General features: G+C 25.8%; 2 protein-coding genes across 2 annotated transcripts in view; both read left to right on the top strand.

Moving 5' to 3' along the window:
• Positions 1–18,280, top strand: part of LOC100215503 (uncharacterized) — a 208,094-nt gene that overhangs the window by 22,608 nt on the left and 167,206 nt on the right. The window contains exons 16-19 of the mRNA XM_065809523.1: positions 1,509–1,681; positions 2,047–2,247; positions 4,786–4,980; positions 5,503–5,529. Coding sequence (XP_065665595.1) covers positions 1,509–1,681; positions 2,047–2,247; positions 4,786–4,980; positions 5,503–5,529 — 596 coding nt within the window. The remainder of the gene's footprint in view (positions 1–1,508; positions 1,682–2,046; positions 2,248–4,785; positions 4,981–5,502; positions 5,530–18,280) is intronic.
• On the top strand, positions 16,594–17,971 carry LOC136087632 (uncharacterized). Its single transcript, XM_065811020.1, has 2 exons — positions 16,594–16,876; positions 17,189–17,971. The coding sequence occupies exons 1-2, from the start codon at positions 16,737–16,739 to the stop codon at positions 17,964–17,966; spliced, it is 918 nt and encodes a 305-aa protein (XP_065667092.1). The 5' UTR covers positions 16,594–16,736; the 3' UTR covers positions 17,967–17,971.

Below are 18,280 nucleotides of genomic sequence, written 5' to 3'. Positions count from 1 at the left end.
ATATATATATATATATATATATATATATATATATATATATATATATATATATATATATATATATAAAGCTTTGTTAAAAAGTGTGCTGGTATATATATATAAAGCTTTATTAAAAGTTTTATATATATATATATATATATATATATATATATATATATATATATACACTTATTAATTAAATAAAGTGAAATTTTATATAAATACAAAAAAAAATGTAAAAAAAGATATTAAGAAACTTATAGAAATTCATGTTTTTCATTTTTGATATAAAAACTGTAGTTTTTCTGCAATTGAAATATAAAAATGGTTTAGCACCAAAGCTAACCACACTACATTAAAAACACTGAATAATGATTTTCTATCTAAAGGGGTTTCATGGCACCATTATATATATATATATATACATACATACATACATACATACATACATACATACATACATACATACATACATACATACATACATAAAGAGAAAGGATATCTTTAAATTATTGAGTGATTTCTTCTTGTTCTTCTTGGTAATTGATAAAGATTAAGCTCTCCTTACAGGGGGCAAAAATAAAACCTTAGTTGCCCATTTATTTAAACCTCTGAACCTAATTAGCAAAATGGAATATGTTAAATGTTCCTTTTGTCATAAAAAATATTTCTAAAAATTAAACTTGAAAAACAATGTTAAAAAATTTTGCAATTTCCTAATATAGTACTATATGAAAATGTCTAGATAAATAAATCATATAATTAGAAAAAAAAAGTGCATATGAAAAAATTAATTATAAATAAATAAATTATCATCAGATGAGGGTGGTCTGCGAAACTCTGTAAGTAATAATAGTTCAATATTTTTAAATTTTCCTTGATATTAAATTTAGTATAGGGTTTTTTTATAAAGGGCTACTAGCAATATATATTATTGATAAATATAACAAACAAACAATGTAAGACTAAATTACTTCATAATATACAAATTCTCAAATAATTAAGCAATCTTGATAGATAGCTTATTTCTTTGAGCATTTGAAGTCTGATATTAAATAGGCACGGTATTATATACTAATATATTTACATTATCAAAATTAAAATGGTAACTTTCTTATAGGATAAGAATAGTTTCTGTAGTTAATCACAGTTGTTAATACAACATGAGAAATAAAAATTTCCATACAGTATGCTTAGATATATAACTAACTTATAGCTAATTTAATTTTTTATTAAAAATTTAAGTTAAATTGATGTTTATACATGCAATTATGCTTTTAATGGTCACTAAAAATATACTAGAATGAAGGAAAATTATTTCAAAATTTATGCCAAAAAAAAACAACTAAAAAGTTAAAAAAAAAAAGCAAAACAACACCAAAAAAAGCAAAACAACACCAAAAAAACACCAAAAAAAACCCCCCAAAAAATGCTAAAGAAAAAACGCGTAAAAAAAATCTATATTAAGATTTTGCAGGCTATTTCAGTGTGACGTCACAGTGCTCATTTATGTTAAAATATTTGTTTAGAAGTTCACAGAGATCAGCTCAAATCAACTGGAATATAATGTCAGGCTCTAGTAAGACATTGTATTTTGCAAAATCTGCAGCAAAAAATATATTTTCTGAAGTAGAATTGTCATCCTTTGCAGTTTTTGAAAGAGAATTGTCTTCATCTGAAATAAAGAAAATTTATATAGCAGGTTTGTATCACAATAAAAATACTTGTCAGCGATTTCTGCCATTTTAAACATTTTCATTTATAAATTTTAGTCCCAAATAATAGTATATTTCTTTATGAAAAGTCCCAAATAATAGTTTATTTCTTTATGAAAGTATAATACTGTACAAGAAACATAAATAATAAAAACATTTTAATTTTGTTGGTATAATTGACTACAAATTTAAAGACATTTAAAAATGTCTTTAAATTATATCAACAATTATGTCAATTATATCAACATAAATTAAAAGAATAATTGAAGAAATCTAATCGTAGTTAAAATTTTTTTTTTATATAAAATATATTTAGAATAAAAAATAGTTAAACAATTTTGTTCTGCTTAAGAGTTTGGAAGATGTGGTTGGGGTCAAGAAGATGTTGGAACCAATTGCTATTCAATTAACTTAAGTGAAACAGATTGGCTTACTGCAAGTAATCAATGTCAAATGGGTAATGGAAGTCTAATAAGCATAAATAATCCAATTGAGCAAGCTTTTGTATCACTGAGAGTATCATCAAATATGTTTCCTAGTGGAATGTGGATTGGTAAGAATATATTATTTTACACTTTCTTTATTTATTCATGACTTAATCAATTTTTAGAATTTTTTAACATTCTAATGGTTGAAAAATCTCTTTAACATTCTGATGATATCTATTTTCTAAATGAAGATATAAACTTGTATTTTTAGTGTATAAATTTGCTTTTGGTCAATTGTAACCAACACTTATTTTATTTAGTGACAAAAAAAAAATTTGAAGATTTTATATTTAAGATTAGAATTCTCAGAACTATCAGGGGTTTACACATTGCATAAAGAATATCACAGATGAAATTATTTTATATACATATGTAAAATATATGGGTAGGCCAGTGCTTCAGTCTATTCTACATTTTATTAAAGTTGTGTTTGCAAAAGTGGTATCAGTTATGAAAGAAATTTTATTAGGGCAAAAGTTGGTTAAAAAAATCTTAGATTTATTATTAACCTTGTTATTTATGAGATTTATTAGGGAGGTCTGAAGATTTATAAAGGAGATTTATAATTGAAGAGTTATTATGAAGATTTATGAAGGAGATTTTATGAGATTTATTAGGGAGGTCTGAAGATTTATAAAGGAGATTTATAATTGAAGAGTTATTATGAAGATTTATGAAGGAGATTTTACTGGGAATTTAGTTAATTAAAGAAAACCTAAAATTAGACAGCTAAAGTTAGACAGCTAAAATTACTCAAGTATTTGTTGTATATTTGTTTGTATAGATATTTGTATACATACATATATGCAAAAGCTCTGGCGGGAATAAATAAGTGCGCATTGTGTCTGGTTTCTCAGCAACTTTTTGTTTTATCTGGTTTTACAGTAGCTATCCTGTAAAACCAGATAGCTTGTAGTTTTACAAGAGCTATATATTTTTAGCTATTTTAAATGATATGACATTAATTTAATTATTTAAAACACAATCAAATTGTTTAAAATTTATAATGGGAATTATTTAATGACAAATTTTATGTTAATAAAAAATACTCAAGAATACATTTGTAAAAATAAAAATGTCTAAGTGTATTAAATAAACTTCTTGAAATTTTTTTTTTTAAATATCTTTTTAAAAGACTATTATCATTTGAAGTTTCAGTCCTTCAAAACCTTTTTTATTTAAACAGTCAATTATTTAAATAGTGCACTATATAAAATTTTTCTTATTTAAAGTCTAGTAAAACTTGTTTAAAGTTATTAGAGAAGCATATGATATTAGAGTGCCGATCTAAGAAACCATTTATATTTATACATGTGTATGTATTTATATACATACATACATACATACATATATATATCTATCTATCTCTATATACATATATATATATATATATATATATATTTATGTATATATATTTATATACATATATATATATATATATATATATATATATATATATATATATATATATATATATATATATATATATATATATATATATATATATATATATATATATAGATCTATAGTTTGTTGTCTTTGGGAAGAGTGGAAGGTAAAAAATGATTCTTACGCCAACACATGCGTCACTTTTAATTACTTTTGACTTTCGTCCAACATTTGCGTGTTGGACGAAAGTAAAAACCATTAATTTAATTACAAATAAATCGTTTTTAAAAAAAACCACAAAAACGCAAATTTAATTAACCAGAATGTTTTAAAAACATTCTGAATGATTTTAACAATATAAACAATGTTTTTATTTTTATTTTTTTTAATAAAATGTTATTGTTTTTAATTTTTTTAATAAAATGTTTTTATTTTTATATTTTTATACTGTAAATCATGCGCGGAGTGTTGCTACACCGACTATCTTATAGCCTGACTCGCAAGGGAGTGCTGCTACATCGACTGACAAATAGCCTGACTCGCAAGGGAGTGCTGCTACATCGACTGACAAATAGCCTGATTCGCAAGGGAGTGCTGCTACATCTACTCTATTTTAGCCTGACCCGCAAGGGAGTGTTGCTACATCGACTAGGGTTTGGTTGGGGCAGGCAGTCTATCAATTAATAAAAAAAAATTCCGGTCTTGCATTTTAATTTTTAAAAAAAATTCCGGTCTTGCATTTTAATTTTTACTTTTTGTGAACAAAAAATGAAAAAAACTTTCGGACAACATCTACGGGTTGTATATATATATATATATATATATATATATATATATATATATATATATATATATATATATATATATATATATATATATATATATATATATATATATATATATATATATTTATATAAGTATATGTATATGTATATATATATATATATATATATATATATATATATATAAGTATATGTATATGTATATATATATATATATATATATATATATATGTATATGTTTAGAACATATCTATATTATAGATAAATGTTCTGTTTTTTGTTCAGAACATATATCTGTATTATAGATTTTTGAGTTAACATGAATAATCTTTTTGTAAAATAAAAGTTTTACAACTATTAACAATTTACATTTTATAATAAACTATAAATTATATAATAAATTAGGTTTAAAATTTATAATTAACAAATTAGGTTTGAATTCGAAGGCGATAAACCATGTTTACAATTGGACTGATGGCTCTCAGTTGTCCTTTACTTTTTGGAATACTATGGAGCCAAACAATTGGAATGGACGAAGAGAAGATTGTGTTCACACTACTGTGAAAGGACACTGGAATGATGATCTTTGTTATATTAAAAAGCCATTTATATGCAAATATTCTCGAAGTAATTTTTTACTTTTTTTTTGAAACTTTTACATAATGTTTTGTATAAAAAATATCAAAATACTAAATTGTATGATGATTTTTATTATATACATATTTTAAGTTATTTGAAGGGAAAAATAAGTCACCAGCTGATATAAAGTGTGCTTGTTACACACTCTCATTTAACATTACAAACATTAAATTTTTTTTTTATAAATCATTTTAAATGTTATTTTGTTAAATTTCAGCAATAAATATTATTATTATATATTTTTTTTATGTTAATAAGACTAATAAATACACTCTCTAGAATAAAAAATATATTTTTTATAGATAAATAAGAATCTCTGTAGAATAACAAGACACTCTCTGTTTTTGATTTATAAATTACAATACGTATAAATTTCTTAAGAAATTTTTATTGAGTTACAATTAAAAAAAAGAGTATTTCTTTTTTTAACTTTTATAATTTTTTTGTCTAATTAGTAACTTTCTTAATATTTAATATTTATTAGTAATTCTTGGTAAATTTTTTTTTTAGAAATAATTCAGGAGATTGAAAAACAAGGTATCCAACATGCTTTTAATTGATTATAATTGTATTGATGAAAATATGAATAATACTATTAATAGCAATAAAATCAATAAAAATAATAATAAAAATAATAATAATAATAAAAATAGTAGTAACAGTAACAACAATAATAATAGTTACAATAATAATTATAATAGTAACACTTAGTAGAAGTTACTTCATGGCTGATGATTGCCAATAGGCATGAAACTTTATATTCTATTCAAATTTGTTTTTTCTTAATTTAGGTATTAAATGCTCTGTTTTAAAAAAAATGTATATTTCTTAAATAATGAGCACTCTGCTAAGATCTAGAGTTTAGTATTTTCAATACATACATACATACACATATATGTATATATATATATATATATATATATATATATATATATATATATATATATATATATATATATATATATATATATATATATGTATATATATTATATGATTTAATTTATTATTGCTCTGTTCTTTTTAAGAACATTGAGCACTCTATTTTGTTGAATCTGTTTTGAATTGTTTATATATATATATATATATATATATATATATATATATATATATATATATATATATACATACATAGATATATATATATATATATATATATATATATATATATATATATATATATATATATATATATATATATATATATATATATCTATATATATATATATATATATATATATATATATATATATATATATATATATATATATATATATATATATATATATATATATATATATATATATACATACAGGGTTCCTAATAACAAACTTTTTTCTACCAGACAATTTGTCCGATAAAGACTCAAGTTTCCTGGACATGTCTGATAAAAATTAAAGAAGTGCGATTAAACGCACTTCCTGACCATGCACAAAATATTTTGTTTTTACAACTTGACAATGCAGTTTGTTTTGACAACTCTAGACGTTTCAAAATAAGCTGAAAATAAAAAAGAATTTGTAAGCTTAACAAATAAAAAATTTTAAAGAAAAAGAAAAATCCTAAGCTCAAAAAACTAAAATTTGAAAAAGAAAATATATTTATATTACGTTTTTTAAAAATTATTATTCTATGCGAAATGCTTTGTTAATTATTAAATACATAAATTATTACATAAATATATTAAATACATAAATTATGTAATTATTAAATACATAATTAAATACGTAATAAAAATGTAAAATAAAAATACAAAATTATTAAAAACATAAATTACTATGTACATATATTAAATACATAAATTATTAAATTTACTTAATACTTTATTAAATAAAGTATCAAATTAATTATAATGTTCACAATAAACCCATTTTATTTAAATTATCAAAGAATATTATACATAATTAGATTTATGTAAATATGTATTTTTTTATAAATCTTTTCAAACTTTTTCTTGGAATAATTTTATAAACACGTTTAAATATTTATCGCGAAAATTACGTTAAAATTTTTCTAAAATAAATTTAAAAGGGGTTTTAATAGCTAAAATATTTGTTTAAAATTTATAAAAACCATTGGACAATAAATTAAATAAATATGAAACTATAAATTTAAGTTAATAACTAATTGCAACATTTTAATATGAATGATAAAATCCAAGCTACTTAATTCAGAAAAATGTAATGCTTTGAGGTCTTTTAAATAATGATTTAACTCAAAAAAATGGTGTATTTTATTATTGTAGTCATGTATTCAACTTTAATTTTGTTTTGTATAAAGTTTATATACAATACTGAATTTATTAATGATTTTGAAACAACTAAAATGATTAGAAAATAAATGCTAAAATATTTGTCGAACAATGTGACCAATAGATGTCCAGTGCTTATTTCCTGTCTGTATATATATATATATATATATACATATATATATATATATATATATATATATATATATATATATATATATATATATATATATATATATATATATATATATATATATATATATATATATATATATATATATATATATATATATATAATGGAATCAACTCCTCAGCTAAGTACCAAGTGTGCCGACTGAATGCCATACAAGCATTTTCAACTAGAGTTAAATCATGCTCAGCAAATTTTACCAGGTTTTATTACCAAATTAAGTCATTAACTGGTGCACTAAATGGAACAGGACAAAAAAGCCACCACTGTACGTATACTGAAACTGTGAACTCAACAAATCGTTCCAATTTTCTTATTTGGTTGCGAGTAACAATTTCAGCTTTTTGAAAATGTTCTTTGATCTATCCAGACAGAAGCACAATCTTTAGAGTATGAAGCAGTTTACTCATCCACCTTGCTTTGTGAAGGACACCAGGATAGCGCATCATGAAAAGTAAACAAAGGTGAACTAGCTCTTTGTAATCACCTCGTGTGAAAGACTGTATTAAAGATTCACGAAAAAAATTAGCCATCTCTTGCTGGCATTCCTCTTTTATAAACATCATATTAGGGTAATGATACTTCGCTTATGTAATACTTCGCTATGTAATACTATGTAATTACTTTGGTAATGATACTTTGCTTGTTCATCTGATGATAGTTGAGAGAAATGTTTTTTGAACCTAGAAAAGTGGAAAAGATAGTAAATAACTGTTAGCTTGTAAGTTAAAAATATAAAGAAAAAGTTTACTCATCCCAATTTTTAAAATTAGCTTTTTACTACTTCATGTGTCTCTTCATTGATTGAAGGTAACACTAATGGTATATTCTATTAGACTCACCTTTGAAAGATCAAAATATTTGGACTAGCTGATGTCTCAACTTTCAAACCTTCCCAGCGATGACTCAAAAGTAATTCACCCACATGTCTTTGACAAGCAAACTAGAATAGGGCGTGATCTAATTCCTTCTGTAAATGCATACCTCTACATTGTAGATGTAAGATCTTCATTTATATATTCTAAATTTAATTAATTAAGTTTACCTGTATTTGATGAAGTTGTATCAAAAATCATACCAATAACATTTTCTTCACAATTCCATTCTCTAAGAAGTTTTTTAGTTGCTTTTAATATGATGTCTCCAAGAACTTTACCAGTTTCTTTGGTTGATTTTGGAAGTGGCGGAAGGCCAAGGAGCTTTGTCCCATCAGCCCCAGACAAAAGAATTGGCAATCGGTCATCTGTTCCTTTGGAATCAAGAGTGTCCATAAGTTTTCCATCCCAATGCACAAGCATTATAGGTGATGGCATTCAATTTTCTTTGATCTTCAAACTTATTTCAGGTACAATGGCGGTTCTATACCGGTGGGCTGTCCAAGCATTTAGGCATAGCTTATTAGGGTCACCCCACATGCTGCTACAAGGGAATACACAATTGCACTAAGTTAGGTTGATGAGATGTTGTTATGAATACTGCATGAAACAAGATGGTTTTTCAATATATCATTAGGAACAAAGTTATCTATGCCACATTTAACTAATCTTCTGTGTTTCCTATTTTTTGCTATGGTGGTAACCTCTTTAATATTCTCATCCTCACTAGAGCTAGTGCCTGGTTCAAGATTTATCATTTCAAAAGTACGTTTACATGGGTTTTATTTCTTCTTGCTCCAGATAATGTTTTTGTCTTTCTATTCGCTTTTTTGTCTTTACTGTGACTACTTTATCCAACCCAAAATATGTAGCTACTCTATCATTCGACATGGTTTTCATAAACTCAATAGCAACATCAATGGCATCTTGTTAAACTTTATTTATCCCCTTTTTCTTAGCGGCCATGATCTTTTAGAACTGTGTTCTTATGAAATTTCATTGTCAAAAGGTTCATCCTCTCATCTTTTATAATCTTTCAATTTCATCAAAGTAATGAATTCCTTTTCATAGTAATCTTTGATTACTCTACCTATATTGTTTCTGCCTTCTAGAGTTTGGATATTGGATATTTGGATATTCTGATAATGTAAGAGTACATTTTTTATAGCTGCAGATAAAGCTTGATCCCAGTGCAAATCTTTCAGGTTTGATAAAAGGTATAACAATACTTGTCTCTGTGTTGGCAGTTTAGAACCTTTAATTTTCATCATCTCCAGGAATGGTGCTAAGTAACAATTTTATATATTTTTTAAGTACTTTTTTATCCCTGATTATATACTAGAAAACACAATAACAATAATATGTAATAACATATAATAATATTTATCTGGAAAAAAAAAAATTTTTCTGAAAGGAGTTCAAGCTACAGTTTAAAGTCATTAATAAATAGTAATAAATTAATCTGAAGTAAACTTCTGATATTAATGACAATAATATATAATATTAGAAAAAAATAGTAATAACAATAATAATATTTATTATGTTATACAAAATTGAAAACAAATATATTTGTTGTTTTCTTTCTTTGTCATCATAATTTTATTGTCCTTGTTTCCACACATGCACGGGTTAAACGTTAATGCCATATACACGATCTTGAGTACCTTCTGATTTAATTAAAATATTTTCAATTATAATTTAAAGATGACCTGGTGCAAATTATAAAACAAAGATTATTAATAACAATAAAATGGCTTAACTCACAACATCAGGGTCGGACTAGGGTTGAGGGATTAGGGTCTAGGGTATCCCTCCATGGCCCCTGCCAGACAGTACTCAAAATACAGAGGCACCAATGTTTCCCATCGAATGGCGGAATAAGTCTTGATAATGGGCAATTTGTCGAAACTAAATTTTGAATCCATTTTTTATATTCTTGCGTAACGAAAAAAGAAGCCATTCAACTGCTGACGTCAGTTAAAAAAGTTTTTTATTAAACTGTTTTTTAACGTTCAAAAAATTTTGTAATATTTTACGAGCTGATGATGCTGGTGTCCATAACCCCAGTGAAAGTTTCTCAAAATAAATTATTATTTGTATTAATAGAATTCGTATTGTTTGATGTTTTCTTATTAATAAATATATATATATATATATATATATATATATATATATATATATATATATATATATATTTATATATATATATATATACATACATACATACATACACACATACAGGTTATATAATTTTTTATTGTCAACCTTTTAACCTGTTTTTAAATCAAATTAAATATTATACAGTGTCTCTAAAAATTATCCGACCAAACAAGTTTTTCCCAAAAAAAAAAGTTTAAGCTCTAAATTATACTAAAAACAATGTATAGTAATACTTACTTTGTCTGTCATTTTAATTCCTTTGGGGATAGTATATTATTTAGCGTTCATATTTTTTGATTCATGCTTCAGTTGGTTTATTATTTGTCCTAAAATTAACTTAGTATTGAATTGGCTTGTAAAAAAATTATTCGACCAAGCGATATTTAGGTAAGTTTAATTAATTTTATGTGAAATTTGTTGAAATATTTTAGCAAGTTTTTATACAATTAATGAAATTGCATAACAAAAAACTGTTTTTTTGTAGTAAAAAAAAAAGTTTTGTATTTTTTTAAGTAAAATGGTTGTAGTAAAAAAAATGTTTTTCATATTTTTTTAAGTAAAATGGTTGGAGGTAAACGTCATTGGACTGTTTCTCAGAAAAATTTAGCTGTCGATCTAGTCAATCAGGGTAAAACCTATCGTCAGGTGCAGCAAGAGACTGGAATTCTTCATAATACAGTATCCAACATAATATAGAAGTATAATTTGATTGGAACAACAGCCACAAAAGAAGGCCAGGGTCGCAAAACAAAGACTTCTAAGAGTTTTGATAGAAACTTAATTATACAAGTCAAGAAAAACCGCTTCATTTCTGCTCGAAAACTGGCTGAGCAAGCTGAAGAGAATTATGGAATCAAATTATCCCATCAGACAATCAGAAATTGTATCCGGACGACTTGTGTGTAATAAACCATATTTGAGTAAGAAACACATGAAAAGAAGATTAGAGTTTGCTAAGAAGTTCAAAAACATGCCGTTAAGTTTCTGGGAAAAGATCCCGATGGTATGGGGTTCAATGGCTTGGAAGGGTGTCGGAAAACTCCAATTTATTGATACTATAATGGATCAGGTGCAATACAGAAACATATTAAAGCAAAATTTGAAGTCATCTGCTCGAAAACTTCGGCTAGGATCTGATTTTACATTTCAGCAAGATAACAATCCCAGGCATAGTGCCACTAAAACCAAGGAGTAGTTAGCTGAAAATATTGTTGAGGTCTTGGAATGGCCCGCACAATCACCGGACCTTAATCCCATTGAACATTTGTGGGAAATTTAAGACCGAAAAATTGGAGATTAGTCATTTTCCAAAAAAGATAACCTTAAAGTGGCAATTGAAGAAGCCTGGGAAAAGATTCATCCAGAAGAAACAAAAACTTTAGTTGAATCAATGCCTAGACATCTAGAAGCTGTAATCCAAGCAAAGGGAGGCCCTACAAAGTATTAAAATAATTGTTTTGTTATATAATTAGAGTTGCAAAAAAACACGTTTTTTCCTCTTGCGTTTTTTTGGGTCAAAAAAGACATGTTTTTTTTTTTTTTTTTTTTTTTGACTTTTTAAACAAGTTTTTTATTTTTCTTATTAAATAATTTGGAAGAGTTTTTGTTTTATTCTGTCTATTTGTAGTATATGATCATTATAATCACCAATACAATGTATAAACACCAATTTAAAGTTAATGTTTTATTAAAAAATTTAATTTTTACATATTCTAATATTTTTGAATAATAATGTTTTATTAGTTTTAATTCGTTATTAATTTAGTGCTAAGTAGTGTAGCACTGTGTAGTGTAGTATATACTCAATTAAAAAAAGTATAAATATTTAAACAAAAAAGTCAATAATTTAGTAATTTTAACATGTATTTAAACTATAAAAGATATTCTAAATGGATGTGCTTTCTGAGTCCGAGTCTTGCCGCCCTAGACTACCTTCATCTAATGATTCATAAGTCACTGTCACTTTCTATATTAACTGCTTCAGACTCTGACCAAGGCATTGAAGTGCTAGGAACTTTATTTACACTTGCGTTATTAATTTGAGAAGTAGTTATGCTTATACCATTTTCATAACTGGTGTTTTCAACATTTTCAAGTTTTAAATTTTGTGAAATGAAAACTAGTTTTCCAGCCCTTTCAGTCGTTAAGCGATTTCTTTTTGCACTATGAATGTTAGAATAAGTGCTAAAACTTCTCTCACATGCTGCACTTGAAGCTGGTAGCTGAAGATTTCTAGATGCAACTTTTGATAGTTCAGTAAAGGAACACAACCCAATTTCAATTTCCACCAATTTATGGGTTGAGTTATTCCATCTGCAGTCCAAATAAAAGGTTATGAAAATATACCACCCTTTGATTGGTAATTAGCCAAGTCAAACATCATAATTCCTTTGTTTACTTCAGGCATACTTGCAGCAATGTTGTGTATTGCCTCACATGCATCAATCTAAAAAAATATTTTTCTTTCAATAATTTTACAATTACTTTATTAATTTAATAGTATTTTCAAATTTGAAAATAGTATTTAATATAATTCTAAATTTTTCAAAAATTTTACTTTTAATGCCCAAGGCTAAAATGTATTTGGTTTTAAGAATCATATATGAATTATGTGTAGTAAATACCTTTTGTTCTCCAGTCACAACTATGCCTTGATATTTGAGATCTAGTATATTGGCAGCAAAGTGAATTTCTGTTAAACAAAAATCTTTTCTTTTCTTGAAGATTTTTTTGGCTTCTTCTTCTTCCTTTTTTGATAATGGGCTAACTGTTAAGTTTTTAAAAATGTGGTCTTCCAAGAAGTGAAAAGTTTCCACAACAGTAGATAACATGGGAGTATTTGATTCAGTTTTCTTTATTGCATCAGCTATTGGTGACAGCAATTTGAAAAAACCTTCAAACCTGTCCCAAAAAACATCTGATAGAAGAATATTTTTTGATTCTGAATTAAGTCGACAGTTTTCAGAAATAGCCAATGTTTTTAATGGTTGCTTATTTTTCTGTATGCTACCTAAGCATGCTACAGTTGATCCCCACCTTTAAATAAAGCACAAAGAAATTATGATAACTTTAGAATAAAGTAATTTACTAAATTTATTTTTATGATTGTTTAATAAAATTAGTTACATAGTTCAATTTTTTTTTGTAATGTACATTATATTTATATTTTTAGTTGTATTACCTAGTTTGTAGAGGTAGTTTTAAGGAAATGCATGTTACTACACCAGCTGATTTTTTTGTATATCTCTAAATGCTGCAACAGATAAATGAGAATTTTTTATCTCTTTAACAATATCAATTACTTGTGACATCAAAACACTTAAAGTTGTCAATTTAAAAAAATCTGTGAACAGTAAACTTAAACCATGTGAAATGCATCCATAGCAATAAAGATGGGGATAACAATCTTTTAGACGAGTCCATGCATTTTTCATATTTGCAGCATTGTCAGTCACAATGCCCAAAACTTTGTTAAGATTAATTTCTTCTAAAACTTTCTTTATTTCATTTGCCATATATTCACCAGAATGGCTTAATGTTCCTACAAAACAGTTTAGGATATATTATATATACTGTACTATATAAGTATTATAAACCTATTTACTGATATATTATTTCTGCTTACTGAAATGGTTTTCAGTGTTGTTTGTTATAAATTTAATATCAAAGTTAATTATAAAATAATATGCATATTTAAAAAGTCTACCAGTATGTTAAGTAAATCCATTGTATACAGTACTAGAATTATGGTTTTACCTGTAAACAATGTCTTCCACAAAATGGGTGATGAAGAAGGAAATGTCATTACAAAGTAATGATAGCTTCATTTCTGTAAAGAAGAAACAGCATATAAACAAATATAATCTGTTTATTAACTAAATAATATAGCTTCAATTGCATCAACTAATATTATAATAAATTGTTTTTGTACCTTAAATTGCTCCATCCATCACACATAAATCCAAGATAATCTGCAGTTGCTACCATTTCTTTAACATTTGCTGAAATCCTTGAAAATTCATTATCTAATAACACATTTGACACTTCATGCCTTGACGGAAGCTTATAAGCAGGACGTAACTTCTTCAAAAAGATTTTCCAATTGTTATTTTCTACTATATGGAGTGGCGATCCACTAGCATATATTGCTCTGGCTAGATGTGTATCAATCAGTTCCTGCAAAAGATAATGTCATACTGGTTTTTCAATATGCATGGTCATTCGAGTTCCGTTTTTAGACATAATGTCAAAGCAAAAGGAACATTTAACTCTTTCCATTTTGCTAATTTGTTTTATAGGTATAAATAAATTGGCAACTACGGTTTTATTTCTCCCTCCTGTATGGCCTGCCAAAAAAGTCTAAATTTACAAAAATACATCACTTTTTTTAGGAAAAATATTTATAAAAAAATTCTGGCTGGATTTTGTGACTTTAAAGCCATTCCAGTTCTGGACGGAGTTGCAATATTTCAGGCCAGAATGGCGGAGTTTATTTTTTACTTTTTTTTTTACTACATGTGATGCAGACTGTATAAATTAAAATTAAAAAATATTTGTCCTTAAGAGTAATGAAGAACTATAGGTAAACCTAGGTAAAAATACAAAATTCTTAACCACACAGTGTAATTTTATTTGCAGCAATCAATTATTTAAGAATTTCTAGAAATTAGTCATTTAGGAATATTGTAGTTCAAAAAGAGTTGCTATCCAACTTTGGGTAACAAACTAGCTCTTTTTTCATCAAAAATGTTACCTGCATCTGAGAATAATCTCAGAGGCAGGTATAATAATATAATAAATGTTACTTAAATTTCAAATAATTTAAAAGTATAGGTTGCCTAATACTGTAAATATTTAAGTTTTAACCTAAATGGAAAAATAGAAAACAAAGAAATAAGTTTAGATATAAATATTATGCAGGTTAAAACTTTCAATAAAAAAAATTATAAGAAACAAATAAAAACAACATAGAAGTCATCCATAAAGACTGTCACTTGTTTAATTAATGGCAAGAAGTCGGAGAATGTTGGCTCTTGTGCACAGAGATTTTAGAATATTATAGTGCCTTATGTTCAATAAAAATCTCTGCGGAAGGGAGCCTAAAAATTTCTACTTCTGGTTAGTATTTAAATTCTGAATGACGTCCTTTATGGATGACCCCATATTAAATTTAAATGAAACAAGAATCAAAGTAATGAAATAGATTTCTTATATATATATTATAGGTTATAAATATAATTTTATGTAGTCATGATGCTGAGGTGCAGGATTTCATATTCAATTTTGAAGCTAAAAAATTACAAACATGTAATTCAAAATTTCCTAGTATACATTCCTATCATTTCCTAGTACACATTCTAGTACACATCCTAGTATACACTAGTATCATTTCCTAGTACACATTCACATTTACACCCCTAGTATTTACTAACTCTTGATACAAATTGAAATTAATTTGATGAAACGGTAGTATTTTGTAGAGCTATTAGAGTTGCTATTAGAGCTTCAATTTTTGGTGAGATGCTAAGACTGTACTTTCTCATTACAAGACTATATCTTCAGCATTTGACGTTGATGATTCCACATTTGAATGATCTTTTCTAAGAGCCCCATTTTGTTTGTGATCACATCTTTAGATACTTCTATTGTCATCATCTTCCAGATGTTTTCAATAGGGTTTGTATCTGAGCTATTACATTAACAATTCAACAGAGGGATATTTGGCCTTTTCAGAAAAGCTCTAACAGACTATGCTGTGTAGCAGGGAGCTCTATCTTGCATGACAAGAATGGTTTTCTATTTAGAAATCAATCTTTGAGCTGTGGAATCAACTGTTTTTGTAAGTCTTTACTTGTCTTTTCTTATTTTATCATGTTCATTATTTTATCACCTTTTCATGAACGCCTGTACATGTACCTTTGCTGTTGATGACTGACCAGATCATCACTTTTTTAGGAACATTTTGAATAATAGAGTTTTTTTTTTGCAAAACAGTAAATATGCTAAACATACATACTGGTCAATCTTTATTTCATTGAAAATGATGTTAAATGTAAAAAAATTTTTTTTAAAGAACTTTAATTTATTAATACCCCGTTCATACTGACGATAAAACACGTTTTAATTGTCGTATTTTAAACGCGTTTTACATTTTACTATTCTCATCAAATTTAAAATTGGTTTTAATTAAAACACGCAACGTTAAAAGTTGTTTTAATAAAACAACGTCGCGAGGTTGTTTTAATTGCGTTTTATTACCCTGAACTGTTTTTAAATGGCGGAGGAAAAAGCTGTTGCTGAAGAAAAAGTTAAATCTAGAAAGAGAGCTAGACATTGGGATGATGAGGAAACAAAAATACTAATTAGTAAATGGTCAGAAGATAATATCCAAGAAAAGTTGAAGTCATGCACAAGGTTTTGTTTTGTTTTTTTCAGTTAAGTTGGATCAAATTGAAATAACTTGTTAAATAAAATCAAACCACTCGTTACTAAATAGTTTAAATAAATCACAAATAGACAAGAAGTGATTACGAATTACATTAATATTGAATAAACAAGGAAATGAATGTTTATAAATTGTACTTTTTACAACAAGATATTTATTTCTCTTTGATAGTTAGCACAATATATATATATATATATATATATATATATATATATATATATATATATATATATATATATATATATATATATATATATAACTTCATATTTTTTGGATTTTAGAAAAGGAAAAATTTGGGAGGAAATTTTGCTATTCTTGCAAGCTTCTGGATATGAAGACAGAGATAAAGAGATGTGTAAAACAAGAATTCACACATTGACAAGTGCATATCGCAATTATATTGATAATAAACGAAATACAAGTGGGACTGGTCCTTCCAAAAAACCATCCTGCTTTGATGAAATTGATAAGGTTCTTAGTGACAAACCAACCACATTACCAACTTTTTTGAAAAGTTCCTCAGGCATGAATGTTATTATTGAAAAAACTGCAGAAGTGAATAATTTTAATAATTGTGTTAATGAGTTAGTAAACTGTGAACATATAGACATTGAAACTACTCCGTCAAGTTCTAAATCTGAAGAGTTGGTAAAAAAAGATAATAGTTTTTACTTTAAAAAATCCAAAAAGAAAAAATCAAGAAGTGAGGTAATGTTTGAACAATTAAATGCCACTGTTAATAAATTTATGACCTCTCAGGCTGATATTGATCATAAAATTTTAGAAAGTATTTTAGAAAACCACAAACAAGAAGAATCATGTGTTATATTAAAAGTTCGTCAAGTTGAAGATTTATATTTTATTGAAATAGAACTTTCATTGGCAGATTTGACACTAGAAAAACTTACTTGCACAATAAAAGAGGAATTTTCAGTTCAAGATAATGCATCTTTATTGATTACCAAGTTACCAAATGTACTTATCCGAAATGATAAGGATGTTAAACGTCTTAAAAGTGGGACTGAGATAGAGTTTTTAATTATGATTAAAAAAATGTGAAGCAATTTCTTTGTTTTGTTATTTTTTTCTCAAAATAAAATAAACCATGCCTTTTACAACATTGTTTGAAAAAAATCATTTACAACTAAACAGTTGTAAAATAATGTTTTTTTATGGAATTTCTAATAAACTCAGCTTTATTGTCAAGTTCAATGCAACTGTGGTTTAATATAGGGTTTACTAAGTCAATTTCTGTTTGTTCAATCCATTCATTTAAATACTTTTGCTTTGTCAAAGTACAGAAGTTATGTAGTATACAACATGTTGTAACAATATTGACTGTGTGTTCAACTGTTGTATCTAATCTCTTTAAA

The sequence above is a fragment of the Hydra vulgaris genome, chromosome 11, assembly GCF_038396675.1.
Source record: "Hydra vulgaris chromosome 11, alternate assembly HydraT2T_AEP".
Lineage (NCBI taxonomy): Eukaryota > Metazoa > Cnidaria > Hydrozoa > Anthoathecata > Hydridae > Hydra > Hydra vulgaris.
Note: the sequence above shows the minus strand (reverse complement) of the source record. Positions and strands in the feature narration are given on the sequence as shown.